Below are 16,645 nucleotides of genomic sequence, written 5' to 3'. Positions count from 1 at the left end.
TCTGGATTTGCCCTTTAGCAAAAATAAGCATGTAGACTGACATTCTGATGCAGTTTAGAAATTGTTAATAAGATTTGCTGGGATGTAGGAGGAAGAAATCCTCACTGCATGGGATGGTGAGTTGACTGTGCGGGTGACGGTGTACTCGGTGCCCGAATAGCGAATAGCGAATTATAGCGAATAGCGAATACCGAATACCGAATACTTCTATGTGAACGCAGCCTTTAGGACTACATACACATGGTGTCACCGCAAACCTTTTCCCCTCACAATATGTATGACTTTTCTAATTATCTGAACTGAAACGATATTTACACTGTGATATTGCCATGATAATCAACAGTTCATCCGCTTGCAGCATGTGGCTTATCCGACCCCAAACCTGCATTAGAGAATAATTTGCTATATCCTCGAATATTTTTACATGCATCTTCATTTTCCCCTTATATTTTGGCCATTTGTTGTACCCGTGCTCGGGATATCTTAACTTTACACTCGATTTTAATACTGGGACTTACGTTCAACAAGCTTGCTTCTAAGTATAGGTTTCATTCATCTTTAGCAATATTCTCAGATTCCAACTTTCATAGGGTGCGTTTATCAACTCCTTTTCTCGGTAGAAACAGGTTATCCAAACAGCTTTCAAGGAATTTTTACGAGTTGATAAACGCAAAGCTGTTCTGAAAGCCCTTTAGGAAAGCCTTTACGAAAGGGTGCGTTTATCAACTCTCCTTTCTCGGCAGAAACAGGTTATCCAAACAGCTTTCAAGGAATTTTAACGAGTTGATAAACGCAAAGCTCTTTTGAAAGCCCTTTAGGAAAGCCTTTTCGAAAGCCCCAACTTTGTGGCGATCCAAACAGGTTTCCTAAACAGGTTTTCAGAAACCTGTTTGTAAAAGCCTTTTGGAAGTTGATAAACGCAAAGCTGTTTTGAAACGGCTTTGTAGTCTTGTACTTCAGGCACGCCTTATGACCTCTTCTCCTCTGGTCGAATTGCGCAATGCAGCTGTGCAGTGACAGGCCAGTTAAAAAAATCGTGTTCGCGAAGAGAGTTGATAAACGCAACTATTTTGAAAGCCGTTTCTAAAGGGCTTTGGAAAGGGCTATCGAAAGCCGTTTAAACAGGGGAGAGTTGATAAACGCAGCCAAAGTCGCATGCCGCCACTCAGAAATATTTGAAGTATGTGCTAAACTGGAGCTGCCTCACAGATAGGAAGACAATTGATTCATGTGGCATTGCATCATGACTCGTCACTCTCAAAGGAAGATATGTCTTTATTATGGTAATTGCTTTTCGCCGTCCCTTCTTAGAAAACATTGTCAAGCGGCACATTAATAGTACAGGCAGTCAGGGCTTTGGAAAGGGCTCTCGAAAGGGCTACGGAAAGGGCTTTCGAAAGGGCTATCGAAAGGGCTATCGAAAGCCGTTTGAACAGGGGAAAGTTGATAAACGCAGCCATAGATTGACCACTATATTCTACATGTTTGCAGTATTCTATCATGCTTCCTAGCTGGATTTGATGTATCATTTCATTCTGTTATAGGCCTATTTGATGTTTTTTTTTTTTCACCGAGAAATATAAACAAATTAAATGAAAATTTAAAATTGAAATCATTTCTAGACCTCGCAATTAAAGCCACAAAGCTAAAAAAAGCACTGGATATGATGAGCCCTCTGAGCAACATCCCTAAAGTTCTGACTGAGTTTGACCAAAATCTGGTCAACCCCCTGCTGTGTGAAACGATTTATACGCGTATGAAATATGAGAACTTGCAATGAAGCACCACAAGGGTAAGGTTTTGAGTAAAAATGGTAAAAGAAATAAATGCGTAGGTCAATTTGGTCGACAAGACGAAAATACGAGTCAGCATACGTATAAACATATACTAGTATTACAATGATTCCACAGTATTGTGCTGTACATGTATAAAAAGTGTACTGATCAGAAAAAAAAAAGAAATAGTCCAGAATCACTGAGAATGGCCCATGTGGATCCACAGCCGCGTGTGGATACACAATCATCACTCCTCTTCTAACTTATCAGAAATAAGAATTCGCTTGAATTTCGCGTTAAGGTGGATTTCCTGAGTTCTGTTGATTGACGACATTTCTGTGTGTCTGTGTCGAAGAGATGTCTTTACCATGCAGAGTTCTGGAATATCTGTCACGTGGAAACGATGGGAAATTAGTGGATGGATCTGGGCACACGACGCACACACACCGTTTGATGATGATGATAGGCCTACATGTACTGCACATACGTTTCATGATCAATGTATTGGTCTAAAAACATACGTGAACATCAGGTCTATATAATATCTATACCTCTCTCTCTCTCTCTCTCTCTTTCTCTTTATATCTCGATATATAGAAGGTTAAGTATAGTATATGACTATAACATTGTTATATACATAATTATTATATAAACACATGTTAACATATTCATAAACATAATGTAACGCACACACGCACACACACCACACACATGTGTGTGTATATATATATATATATATATATATATAATGTATAAATGTAGCCACTTATGTTGAAAGTTACTATGTGTGCTGAGTTATACGCGACAATCCACGCGTCGTTCCCATCAGCAGTTAACATGCTTTATGTTTCAAGCGTGTTTCTTCTTTCTTTGGTATACTACAGTAGATGAGGTTTTTGATCTCTTTCCCTCCCGATGAACCGAAGCCGCCCCCAATTATTGAATCCACAATGACACCAAGGAGGTTCAAGAGAATCGATTCACAACTGTCTTATTTCCTTTGAGCCCATGTTCGATGCCGCCACTTGAAAATATTTGAAGCATAATGCACCAAATTAGATCTACCGCGCAAAAGGAAGACAGTTGACTCGTGTCTCATTACGTAATCACCAGCCACTTTCTAAGGAAGATTATGTCTTTGTGATGGGTAATTACTTTTCGCCATTCCTAATTGTAAAAAAAAAAGAAAATAGAAAAAAATAGGTGATAAAAATTATATAAACGTTAAAAGGGGATGCGCGAGAAATTGGGAAAAAAAATGATGAAAAAAAATTAAAATTACTCAACTGTACATGTCCGGGAACTAATCTGATATATCTATTGATAAAGAATATAATGCTTGAAGATTATTTAAGATAAACCTGCTGAGTGAGCGTTCAGCCTATGAACAGCTCCTCACATCTGCTCCCATATTTTGTTCTAATTACTTGTTATATCATCTTGGCCATGGCTTCAAAACTAAACCAATGTTTTTGGTAAGGCATCTGGATCACGCTAGACTCTTGATGCAATTTCTAAGGATGCACTTGTCATGTCTGTGGACTTCATATTTTTTGCCATACCATGAGTCTACCTGGGTCAAGCACAGCCATGTTACAGCTTCTTCATGGGCATACCCATTGCTGATTACTCAAGCCTGAATGAACTAGCTTGAAATCCCATTGTGACCATCCACTGAAGCAGTTACACTGTACTGAGACAATGGAGTCAATCAAGTATTCAACCCTTGTTCTGCTCCTTGGCATGTACCTGCTGAATAGGTGTACTTCAGAATGCTGGTCTCAACTGAGACAATCCCAGTACACTCTTACGCCAGTGAAGTGGACACATTCTCAGGCAGTGAAACTTACAAGTAAACTCTGTGGCGGTCAGATTCACTACTACCCCAAGTCTGATGCTTGTTTTCGAATCTCCATTCTTCGTGATGGCGACATCAATCCTAACCCTGGGCCTGTTGAGGATTTGTGCAGAGAACAAGGCACGCAAATTAAAGACATCAGAGAGCATGTTACGCATACTTATCCCAGGCAGAAGCTGTATGATATCGGCCTCAAAGAGACATGTCATCAATGGCTTCCCCCTACATTATGGAGAACTCTCACTTCTCTTGGAATCTCGTACAAAAAGAAAACGAGACGTGGGAAAAAGCGGAAAGCAGCAACACCCATTACTCAATCTTCTGTCGTACATGTAGCGTCTGAAGAGAGCAGCATTTCAACTACACAATCTATGCCTCTACCATATTTGCCATGCTGCCACAAGGTAAAACCACCCCCAGCATCCATGACACCCTCAACTTGCATGTCAGCCCAAAATCCCTGTCACTTTGGCTTGTGGAATGCACGGTCGCTGAACAACAAAGTGGACATGTTCTGTGATGTGGTGATGGAGAGAAAACTTGATATTATTGTCATCACAGAAACATGGATGTCAGGGGATCATCGAGATGACCACACCATTGCAGGAATACTGAATGCACTACCCGATTATAGGCTGCACCAAGTGCCAAGAAAAACCAGGAAAGGAGGTGGCTTTGGTATTTGCCTCCGTAAGTCCTTCAAAGTTGTTTTTAACAAATCCAAAGTATTTGAGTCTTTTGAAATTATGGATTTGACATTTACCTGTTCGTTGAAGTGTTCATCTGTGCGTCTGGTAGTGATTTATAGGCCGCAAATGACAGCAAACAAATGCTCCACAATTACTAACTTTTTTCATGAGTTTTCAACACTCCTTGAAGAGCTGGCTACTTACCCTGGTCACGTTATGGTGTGTGGGGATTTTAACATTCATGTTGATGACGTCACAAGTCGCAGCACTATACTTCTTGATGATCTTGCTACGTCATTCAACCTCAACCAACTTGTTAGATCTCCAACCCATGATGCAGGCCATACATTGGATCTGATCCTGATACGTTCTTTGGATGATTTTGTTGTGGATGACAGTGTCACCGTCTCTAATCCCTTGCCTTCAGATCATGCTTTGGTTGAATGTAAGCTGAACATATCCAGGCCTCCGGCAGGGAAGATTGTCATAAAGACGCGTAAGCTCCGTGACATAGATTTGGAGGCATTTCGCTGCGACATTGCAAAATCTGCACTGTTTCTTGCTCCATCCTCTGATCTAGCCAAATTAGTAAAACAGTATGAGGATGTCCTTAGTGATCTGCTGAACAAGCATTCACCTGAGATAATACAAACAATCACAGCTCGTCCACATGCTCCTTGGTATGATGATTCTCTCCGTGCAGCAAAGAAGGAACTTCGGCGCTGGGAACGGCTTAGAAATTCTCAGAATCTTGAAGTATACAAACAAGTTTTTCGAGATCAGCGAGCTAGATACAAGGCTTTGTTGAACAAGAGAAGACGTGAATATCACAAGAAATCCTTCGAGGATTGCAACACTCGGCAAATGTTTCAAAAGTTCAGCAAACTTTTCTCGTCATCGTCCGACAAGGTTCTTCCATCCAAGTATGGTGGTGATTTACTTCACTTGGCTAACCAGTTTGTGCAATTCTTCTCTGAGAAAATTCAAAACATAAGGAATGAATTGGCAAAAGTGTCAAACAACCAGTCATCGCTTTCATTTCCTTGTATATCACCACGTCCAAATAGCATCCATGCGACAGCCTATGGACCAACCTTTGCAGAATTTCAACCCGTCACCGAGACAGCGGTAAGGAAACTGGTGTTGGCTTCACCATCTTCGTCTTGCAACCAGGATCCAATACCCACATGGCTGTGGAAGAAATGTGTTAATGAGCTGACTCCAGTACTCACACGCATTATCAACCTTTCTCTGATGAGCGGCTGTTTTCCAGATTCCTTCAAGCATGCACAAGTTGATCCTCTTATTAAGAAACCAGGTTTAGATTCAGAAGTATTGGGAAATTACAGACCAATAGCAAAGCTTAAATTTGTTGCAAAGTTGGTAGAGCGAGCATGTGCTAATCAGATACATGCATATCTGGAATCAAATGAAATGTATGGAAGAGCACAATCAGCATACAGGAGAAATCACAGTGTTGAGACAGCTATGATACGTGTTTTTAATGACCTACTTCTTGCCGCAGACAGGGGCCAGGAGACACTGTTGGTGATGCTAGACTACTCGTCTGCATTTGACACTATTGACCATAACACCATGCTCCGCCGTCTGTCATCGACTTATGGAATTGTTGGTACTGCATTTGATTGGTTTCAGTCTTATTTTAGCAACCGAACACAGAGTGTCTCAATCAATGGTATTGCATCTGCCCCTTATGTTCTCAAACAAGGGGTTCCTCGAAGGGTTCTGTCTTAGGACCACTGTGTTTCATAATGTACACAGCTCCCCTAGAGGATGTAATTGACAAGTGTGGCATAAGTAAAATTACATATGCTGATGATACTCAGATTTATCTTTCATTGCCAAAAAGCACTAATTCTGATGTAGCAGTTGGTCAGATTGAATCATGCTTAGGTAAAATTCAAGATTGGTCTTTGCAAAATGGTTTGAAATTGAATCTTGAGAAAACTGAAGTTGTGCATGTAAGATCTCGTAACAAGTCCTCAACAATTTTGTCCGTCAATGTTTGAGATACTCCTGTGCTGCCGATTTCTAAGGCACGTGACCTTGGTGTCATTATCCAAGATGATCTTAGTATGAAAACTCACATCAATAACATATGCAAATCTGCAGCCATAGGTCTACACAGGATTGGAAAATTGAGACACTTTCTCGATAAAGTAACTACAGAAAAACTGGTTCATGCGTTTATTTTTAGTCATTTGGATAATAATAATGGTTTGCTCATTGGAGTTCCAGACTCTCACCTGAAAGGACTCCAACGGATACAAAATTCAGCCGCAAGGCTTGTGACACGCAAACGGAAATCTGATCATATAACTCCCATACTTCGTAGTCTTCATTGGTTGCCCATAAGAGCTCGTATCAGGTTTAAGATTTTGACCCTTGCATTCAAATGTTTTCATGGAAATGCCCCTGCATATCTCAGTGAACTCATCAAGCCATATCATCCTGGTCGTAATCTGCGCTCAAAATCAAAAAATCTCCTCTCTGAAATAAGTGTCAAATCTAAGACATATGGTGATAGGTCTTTTGGAAAAATGGCACCCTCATTATGGAATAATCTCCCTCTCAGTGTTAGATGCATTACAGATTATGATAAATTCAAATCTGTGTTAAAAACTCACCTTTTTGACAATTGTTGATTACATGTTTGAATTAGAGAAATATGTGATAGATTTTGTTTCATTATTTTGTACACGCATAGAGACTATTTGTATGGTATTATGCGTTTCTAAGAACTGACTATTATTATTATTATTATTTCATATCAGTTGTATTTGTCGGAATTATTTGAAAAAGTGATGAAACCGACTTTTTACGAGGGTATACAGATTTAAACGCGTTCACGTAATACAGTCCTGATTTTCACTTTTCCATGTATTTTTAGACGGAATTGACTTTTGTTTTATATGCTTTATCGTTAAGTGAGATTTCATATCATTTGATAAACGAACAAGCAAAATACAGCCAACATTATGTTAACGTTAAAAATGAATCCTCAGATTGCTCAGCAAGACGGTGGCATCAAACGTCGATCATCAAATAAAGGCACAAAATTAAATGCACCTGTAGAATTCTTTTCGTACATGTGTAGAAAACTGGCATCTGTTTGAATAATTACAGCCAGTTAAAACTTTTTTTTTTAATTCTCCTATAGGTGACACCATTGAGCTACAAAGCACAAAGCTCCATGGTAACACCAGGAAGGTGGAAAGACTCTTTCCACCTCCCTGGTGAGACACCGTGCATGTCGGAACGAGCCAGACCGTGCCATGTTGTTACGCTGTGACACACCTCCAGGAGCGTTCGTTCCCAGACCTCTAGTGAAGCGTGCCTTTCGAACCCCGTGCTCGAATGGGTGCCAGCAAGGATCCTGCACCATACTAACCCTTGTGGTGTAGGGTCTTTGGTGCGAAGATTCGGAAAACCTTATCGAGCGTTCTTGCGGAAAGATCGCAAATCAGCACATATACGCTGACGTCATGTAGATCCCCCTTTTTAAATTCGGTAAATTCTTAGCCTTTTGCCAAGGCCTTCTCGCTGACCTTTCTGGTTGGACAACGCTGTCGCTCTCAGCTGGACGGCTCGCTTCGCTCACCCGGTATAGCCATCACACAGTGAAAGGCCCCTGACAAAAGGCTAGTGAATTCTGTGACAATAGCTTTTTTTTCGAGTGTTTTCAGGTCAGACTTAGCATTTGGTAAAAAACTGTTCTAGCTGATTAACAAGCTGCATGTAGGCCCTATAGAGTCTACACTACCAGAATTTCGGCGGCGGGGGGGGGGGGGGGGTGGGTGGGAGTCAAGAATCGATGACTGTAATGGTGTAATGGACATCAAATTTGGCCTTCAATTTTAGCTCAATATAGCCACAATTTGCCAGTGATTGAGCTGGAGATTAAAAAAACAAAACAGGGAGGAACTGTCGAGGGCTCCAACCATGTTACTGTTAGAGTTTGTGTTCGCATTTCAAGGTTCCATGCAATCCAAATGTATGTTGGCCTCTATTGATACCTTTTATCTGCATATAACCAATTCACTAAACACTTCATGAATTTATTATATATATATATATATATATATATATATATATATATATATATATATATATATATATATATATATATATAGCTGTGACATCATCCTCCTTTAACACTTGAGATGAACTGTAGACACAGATGTGCCTTTTCCATTCATTGTTATTACTACCTGCATTCACTCACGATAGCATCACAGGCCCGCTATTTTTTTTTTCTAAAAAAAAAATTCTAGCAAACATAGCAATAAATGGTACACTGTAATCATTTTTTGATAAACTTTTAATTGTCTGTCACGTATAACGCTGTATCTTTCCAACGCCCGAATCCTTGTTTCCGCATTCCAGCTCGACATGGCCGCTAACGTGGAGGAAAAAGACCCGGGGATTCCCCTCCAGCCAGCTACAGAGGCCACGCCCTTCGCTAAGGGCGATACCAAGACATTTGCAGCGACACAACACGATGGATTCAAGGATGACGCCCAGGTGAGTGAATCAAAGGGAGCCTATATACACCACATGGTTCCATGACATTTGCTCCTGCGACAAATTATTGTACCAATGAAATATATCCACGCTATACAAGCCAAACATTTATGGCGCTTTACAAATGCTGTGGATCATCATCATCATCATCATCATCATCATCATCATCATCATCATCATCATCATCATCATCAAATATGAATTTCACCCAAATAACCCTAACCCTAATCCTTACATCAAACTAAACCTAAAAGCCCTACCATCACCTCAACCCGAACCCTAACCCTATAGTCCTTGGAGAAAATTAGACCGGAGCAATAATAATTTATTGTCGCAGGAGCAAAATGTCGTATCATCATAACACATAAGCACGCAGCTCCTATTTGATAAGTTTAAGAGTGGCGCATTAGCTTCGATTGCTAAAGAGCCAGCCGTATATTGCCACCATATAGTATGGTATGCATTCTTCTAGGAAATGCTCAAAGCGATAATTGCAGTATGCACTTAAAGTGTTCATCATTATCTTCTTAGAAACACGACATTACTCTGGGATAAAGCATCAGCAATACATGCGATCATGGTAGGATGTGTCAATGAAACTAAAAATGTGTTATGATACATTAGTTATGACTTTTGCAGGAAAATGATATTCATAGACATTAAGCTGGGCAAATGAAATGAAAAAGTTCTCGGTTTCTGAATAAGTGTTTCAAAATGGCGCAGATAATCACCGACGTCAAATACATTGCTACGATTGAGAGACAACACATCATCATCATTTTGTATTGTGATCATTCTCCCTTGCAGAGATATGGATCACTTCAAAACAACTCTTTTCCCACTTTTGAAGTCACAAAGTCTCCTGACATTTGAGTGTGTATACATATACCATCGCATGATCAGTAATTTTATATTTAAATTGTTTGGAAATATTTAAATCAATGCATGGTATCAGCCTTTTGTCGATTTCTTCAAACTTCTATGTATTATTATTATTCCTGCCAAAAGAGCATATCTAAAGCTGGAACAATATTAACGTTAAGTATATCATTATGTTACTTAAAACAATCAATTTAAATCTCCGTGATCTGATTAACATGATTAAGGTTAAGAGAAATGGTTACTTCTGCGAAGTTGGTCGATCCAAGGACATTCTGTGGTGTTTTTGGTAGGATTGATACTAGTTATCGAGATTTTCTTGTACAGCAGAGCCGGTTTTCTGTACAAGCCCTACAATCATCCGATGACAATAGTTTCACGCGCGAGCAAAATAAAAATCTGCAAATCTCAAGTCTCATTAAACATTGAAGGTATTGTTTTTGGTAGGATTGATACTAGTTATCGAGATTTTCTTGTACAGCAGAGCCGGTTTTCTGTACAAGCCCTACAATCATCCGATGACAATAGTTTCACGCGCGAGCAAAATAAAAATCTGCAAATCTCCAGTCTCATTAAACACTGAAGGTATTGTTTACCATTGGGAGTAGGGATTTAAAAAAGTTCGAGTTATCACATCTGATGCATATGTGTAGGTCAGTTTTATCACAAAACATCCTACCATACAAAAATGTTTTTATAAACCCTAAAATAAAAGGAGATATCACATTTTTTCTCGCTAAACCATAACTGTCGGCGGTTTATTCTAGAAACAATATTGTATTATAACTATTGTTCACATTTTGTACATTTAACAATACTTAACATTGATTATTCTGATTTAATTTTTTACATTGGTTGTTTCTATCTCACACTCACATTTTAGAACTATTTTGAAACACTAAAGCTGTGTTTTTGTTTCATCTGCAAATGGCAAAGAAGCCCTTTAATGATAAATCCCTCGTGATCTCATCTTTCGCAGCCGATTAGCCCCAGTGGGCAAATGATTCAGGGCAACCAAACTGCCGCACCACCCGAGCACAAGGAGCTAAAGTCCGGTATGAACGTACCCCAAACGGCCATCTTTATTGCCAGTCAGGTGTCGGGCCTTACCTTTCTGGTCATCCCGCCCCAGCTTGTAGACAGTGGTAAGTGACTCTCCTCTCCCTCACCAACTCATCATTCGTCTCACAGCAATCAGTTTAAGGGATAGTACAGTTTTGGTTGAGACGAATTTTCGGCTTTCTAACTTTCTGCGAGATAATTACAAAACCACCTATGAAATATTAAAGATCATACTCATTCTTAGAGGAATTCAAATTTCATTTGATGAAAATCGGTTTTGAAATGGCTGAGATATCCAAAACAAAGTAAAACAAAATGATCCTAATTAAAGGTGGGTCTAGAATTGCTTTGGATTAGATATCACAGCTATTTCAAAAACCAATTTCATAAAATAAACTTTGAAATACTCTTTTTGTATGTTCTTTCATATTTCAAAAAGATGTTTCTCATTATTTCACCAAAAAAACAAAACAAAACAAAACTAGAAACTTGAAGCCGGCCATCTCAACCAAAACTATACCATCCCTTTAAAGGGACTGTACAGTACTGGTTGAGGTAGGGATTCATGTTTTGAACATTCCTAAGTGAGATAATAAAAAGCCTCTTATGAAATATGAAAGCGCATGTAATTTTAAGAAGGATTCGACGTTTATTTGATGAAAATTGGTTTTCAAATGGCTGAGATATCCAAAAAAGTGCTAATAATAAAAGGCGACATGCCCCAACTTTATTAGTATCTCGTTGTTTCACCTTGTTTTTGGATATCTCAACCATTTCAAAACCTATTTTCATCGAATAAACTTATGATACCCCTTAGAACCGCATGCTCTTTGACATCTCATAGAGTGGTTTCTGAATATCTCACAAAACGTTAAAAGCTAAATCTTCACCTCGATCAGAACTGTACACACCCTTTAACCCCCTCCACTATGCATGATATTTTGATGTAAGTGGATATCAAATCGGAAGTCGCAATGGAGATAATAAGCAAACGTTGACCCTTTTTTTGACTACCTTAAGTGGCTATGTGGCTGTCATCCTCATTCAGTTCTCATGTCAAAGGTGCCTTGACAGGAGCCTTATTTATATATTCCTTCCCCAAAAAGGGTTTTCTCAACATCGAAGACGAGTGACCTCCACGGAAATCTACCGGTAGATCCTCACAGTAACTAGCAAAGTTAATACTACAAGTGCTCTTCTGTTGTTCGTTTGCATTATTATCCCTCTGAGAAGATGGCTGGATAGCCCTTATTCAGATCATGCACTATAGCTGATCATCCATAGGATCCGGGCGAATGTGGGGACGGGACCACTTCATCGTGTTATGCCCCTGCTCTTTGCCATGAATGCATCAGGGAGGTGAGACAAAACTCACCTACCTGAATGCATGAAATGGTATCTTCTATATACGCCCATGAGTTGTGACTTTCTCACAAGACCTCACGAGACCTCCATTTTATGTCCAATCCGAGGGACAGAGTGTTTTGCCTCTTACTAGAGCGGACGGGATGATTTCACACATGTTGCTAATCCATAGCAACTTTTTTTTTTCCATCCCTTCTTTCAAGCAATCGTCTCACTGATAAAGTGGAAAACATCGCCCAAATCCTTTATGAATATAACACCTTTTTTTTTTTTTTTTTTTAATCTGCAGGTAGGCCTACAAAACAAATTGTGTTTATAATGTGTATCTCAGTGTGGTGATATTTGGTTGAAGTTTATGATTTTGGGTGATGTATACATAGTCTTCTGGTGTTCTAGTTGGTATGAAGGGATTGAAACGTACGGTTTTCAGTGCAACTCTGTCACTACCGTGGACAAAGTCCAAATGTAGACAATGTCGATGAAATATTTAGGTGCCGGACAGGAAAATGTAACTTGTTCAACTATAGCTTCGTTTATGCCATCCACTGGTATCGTCATACAATAATATTGTTTAGAGCGTCTAAAATATATTGGTGAAAACATCTTGCGGGTGCTGTCGTGTACAATGGTGTAATAATGATGATAATATTTTTATAATCTGATAAGAATTGTGTATATTTTCTGTTTTCACTCTGGTCTGCAGGGTGGCCAGGCCTCTTCGTCTACCCAATAGTGTCGGCCATCGCAATATATACGGCCGTTCTACTCGGTCGCTCCTGGAACATATTACGCCGAAGGAAGCCCGAGATGTGCCGAGACTGCCGATTACCCTACTCGGCGCTCGCCGGCGAGGCGTTCGGCCCCATCGGCAAGTAGGTTTCCACATGCCCTCCTGCGATCAGAGCAATCGATCCTGTTATTTATCTCCATACTGATTGCTCAATATCAGTATTACATAGATGTATTATATCAGTACTGTTGCTCTCATTATATTCTAGGCCTCACTAAATTGCTATTTTTTCCTCCCTGTATTATATTGTCTTCTTTAATTGGTTTGATTGGATGATAACTATGCTTTAAAAAAAAAACCAAAACCAAAACAATACAAAACACGTAGTGGTAAATGGTTCCAGACCTTGGCGGGGGAGGGGTGTCATTGTTATCACGGTGTGCGCATTCTTCGATCACACTGCTTAAAGTGAATCTCCTCATACTGGTATGGTAATATTGTGTTACAGTACTCAACCTCAAACACGGTGCAGACTTGGACTGAAGATGAGCTGATGCATTACTCTTACCTTGTCTCACCAATTCTGATCGAATTCACATAAAGCTATAATGGCGATGATTTTGATATTGATGACAATGACGCGAAGAGGGAAGAAATACGTCCGTATTTCAGAGTGATTGTCGTTTAATCCATTAGTGTTCCTGTGATCCAAATAATCACGCGTATATTATAGCAGTGAATGTGTGCCACATTAATGAGACAAACGCTATGCGTGCTACGAAAAACCCACAATGTGCCATGCATTCTCATTGTCAGTTTGTCTCTATTGTCGTCTAGATTTTTCTCTTGTGATACACTTTACATGATTAAAGTTTTGATTACGAGGATATAGAATAGGCCCATGAATTGTAACGAAGTAGGTCTTATGATGACGAGCTTATCGACAGAGTAATTATACCTAATGACAGCTGCACTTAAAGCGTATATGCTATGTTTAAAGGGACTGTACAGTACTGGTTGAGGTGGGGATTCATGTTTTGAACATTCCTAAGTGAGATAATGAGAAACCTCTTATGAAATATGAAAGAGCATGTAATTTCAAGAAGGATTCAATGTTTATTTGATGAAAATTGGTTTTCAAATGGCTGAGGTATTCCAAAAACTGATAATAATAAAATGCGACAGGTCACGCCTTTTATTAGGATCTCTTTGTTTCACCTTGTTTTTGGATATCTCAGCCATTTCAAAACCTATTTTCATCAAATTAACTTTTGATAACCCTCAGAATTGCATGCTTTTTGACATCTTATGGAGTGGTTTCTGAATATCTCGCGAAACGTTAAAAGCTAAATCCTCACCTCAACCAGAACTGTACACACCCTTTAAGCTAAATATTAGAGCTATATAGGGATGCTGTTTTTTTAGTACTGCTTTTATTGGAAGTTTGTCTGTGAACATAATACGACCTTCTGCACTGCTCTAACTGGGGTACATTTATCGTGAATTTTTTTATAACACTATTAAGGCCAAAAGTGGATCCCTGCATGTTTTATTGTCCAGTGAGCCTTTGAGTCTGCAAAAGGTAGTTGTTGTCGTCCAAACCGCGCGAGTCTTTCGCTCTGCTGATCTGTTGGAATAATTTCATCTTTGTGTTCTTGTCGTAACTGTATCATGCTCTACTGCATGCTGAAGGACGGCTAAAGCTGCCTTGAACAATCAGAAAAGCACTGAATACAGTAGGTGGAATGAATCGTGTGGTAAGATAATGTGAAATGAGTATTCACATGTTTGTAGAGGTTTAACCAGGGAGGTGTAAGAAAAGGAGAGACAACTCCCTCGTAATTCATGCAAACATGTCATGTTTGGGTTCAAAGCGTTACAATGCATGGGATGTATAGCATTCCACTATACGCTTTGAAGTCATGCTCTGCACCGCTCTAGTTGCAAGGCGAAGTTCGGAGACGAAAAACGCATTTCACCTTTCGTTGAATTACAAGCTTTATTTCCCCGTAAAATTTCAAATCGAATACTTTAAATCGAATCGATTTAAATCGATTTAAATCGAATACTTTAAATCGAATCGATTAAGAGCAGTTTAGGAAAGAATTCAATATTATAAACATGTATTTCTAGTTTCTTCGTAATGCGGAAATCGAAATGAAATAAAAATTAGGCCCTCTTAAAAACCTAATATTTTTCTATAATGCGCACATTTCCTCATGTTAGTTTTCTATCCTTTAATCTGGGATATTTTGATCTTTCAAATAAAGTACTCCGCTAAAGCGTGCTCCAGCGTGCTTTTAAACTATTTGCTGTTAAAAATGTCAGTTTTACACTGCATTTTGATTCGCTGCTCCAATTCAAGGCACACAAATTCATTGTTGCCATCACATTGAAAGAGAGAGAGCGAAATGCAGTAGGGGCAAGTATTTCTAGATGTGAGAGCGCTAGTCCCGATTATTGATGCCCTCTTTTGTCAAAGCACCTGATTTCCACCTGTAGTTAAGCGCATAACTTCTCGGCGGTGCCGCGCATCCTTCAAAGGAGAGCAGGAGTTGTCTCTCCTTTTCTTACACCTCCCTGGTTTAACGATAGAGCAGATAAGCCGAAAAATTGTGCAAAATTTGACTTAAGCATGAACTTTCACCAGTGTTAGTACATGTTATAAGATTCATTTTAAGATCGGGATCGAGGTAAGTCTAAATTGACCTCTGATGACCTCCAAAGGTCAATGACCTCAAAATTTGATAAAAATAGATATTTTGCGTCATTGATGAATGTTAAAATGGTAATGATGTACTAAAAATTCATTTTTTGTTACAGTGGAATTGTCTTCATGTTCCATAGAACCCTGACAAGTTTCTACCTTTGACCTCTGATGACCTCCAGAGGTCGATGACCTCAAAATATCAGAATATTGATATTTTGTCATTGATTAATGATAAACACGGCAATGATGTACTAAAACCATGTTTGTTTGTTTGTTTTTTGTTTTTTGTTTTACAGTGGAATTGCCTCAATGTTCCACCGATCCTTGACAGGTTTCTACCTTATATTGACCTCTGATGACCTCCAGAGGTCAATGACCTCAAATTATCAGCACTTTGATATTTGGTGCAATTGGTTGATGATAAACATGATAACGATGTCTTAAGAATTCATTTGTGTTACAACTGAATCGCTTTGCTATTCCTCAGATCAAGGGAAATTATTTGCATGTCACTGCCGGTGACCTCCAAGGGCTGTAACAGGTCAATGACCTCAAAATATCAGAATATTGATATTTGACGTATATTCAATGGTTAACTGTATACCTGGTGTGCAATCACGCATTTTACTATTAGCATTTATGCTACAATAGAAGTGTCCTCTCATTCCACAGAACATTGGTCATTACCCTGTGTACATCCAACTATGACATCTAAGGACAATGTGAGGTCAGACTTTTAGAATATCAAAATTTGTGTAGGATTACAATATTGGCTTCATTGGTTTAATCCTAAAAGTTAAATCATTTACAAATCACGCCTTGACGTTATAATCAAAGTATGTATGCATATTCCACAGAGCATTAGTTCATAGTAAAAGGTCTCAGGAATGTGAGCGGTCAATTACTTCAGAAATGAAGCTTACGTGTCTTCAGTGATGGCAGTGACCTCAAATACCGTATGTCAAAAAAAAAAAAAAAATGCAACGGGAACCTCCGCAATGATATCTTTAAAAATATCGAATCAATCTAAAT

The 16,645-nt window shown here is 39.1% G+C and overlaps 1 protein-coding gene across 1 annotated transcript in view; it reads left to right on the top strand.

Annotated features, from left to right (window-relative positions):
- LOC140232055 (uncharacterized) overlaps nt 1-16,645 on the top strand; it is a 38,100-nt gene that overhangs the window by 6,289 nt on the left and 15,166 nt on the right. Inside the window, exons 2-4 of the mRNA XM_072312207.1 lie at nt 8,730-8,867; nt 10,726-10,891; nt 12,877-13,045. Coding sequence (XP_072168308.1) covers nt 8,736-8,867; nt 10,726-10,891; nt 12,877-13,045 — 467 coding nt within the window. The 5' untranslated portion in view covers nt 8,730-8,735. The remainder of the gene's footprint in view (nt 1-8,729; nt 8,868-10,725; nt 10,892-12,876; nt 13,046-16,645) is intronic.

Source organism: Diadema setosum, chromosome 8, assembly GCF_964275005.1.
Source record: "Diadema setosum chromosome 8, eeDiaSeto1, whole genome shotgun sequence".
Taxonomy (NCBI): domain Eukaryota; kingdom Metazoa; phylum Echinodermata; class Echinoidea; order Diadematoida; family Diadematidae; genus Diadema; species Diadema setosum.
This window is presented reverse-complemented; position numbering and strand designations above follow the sequence as displayed.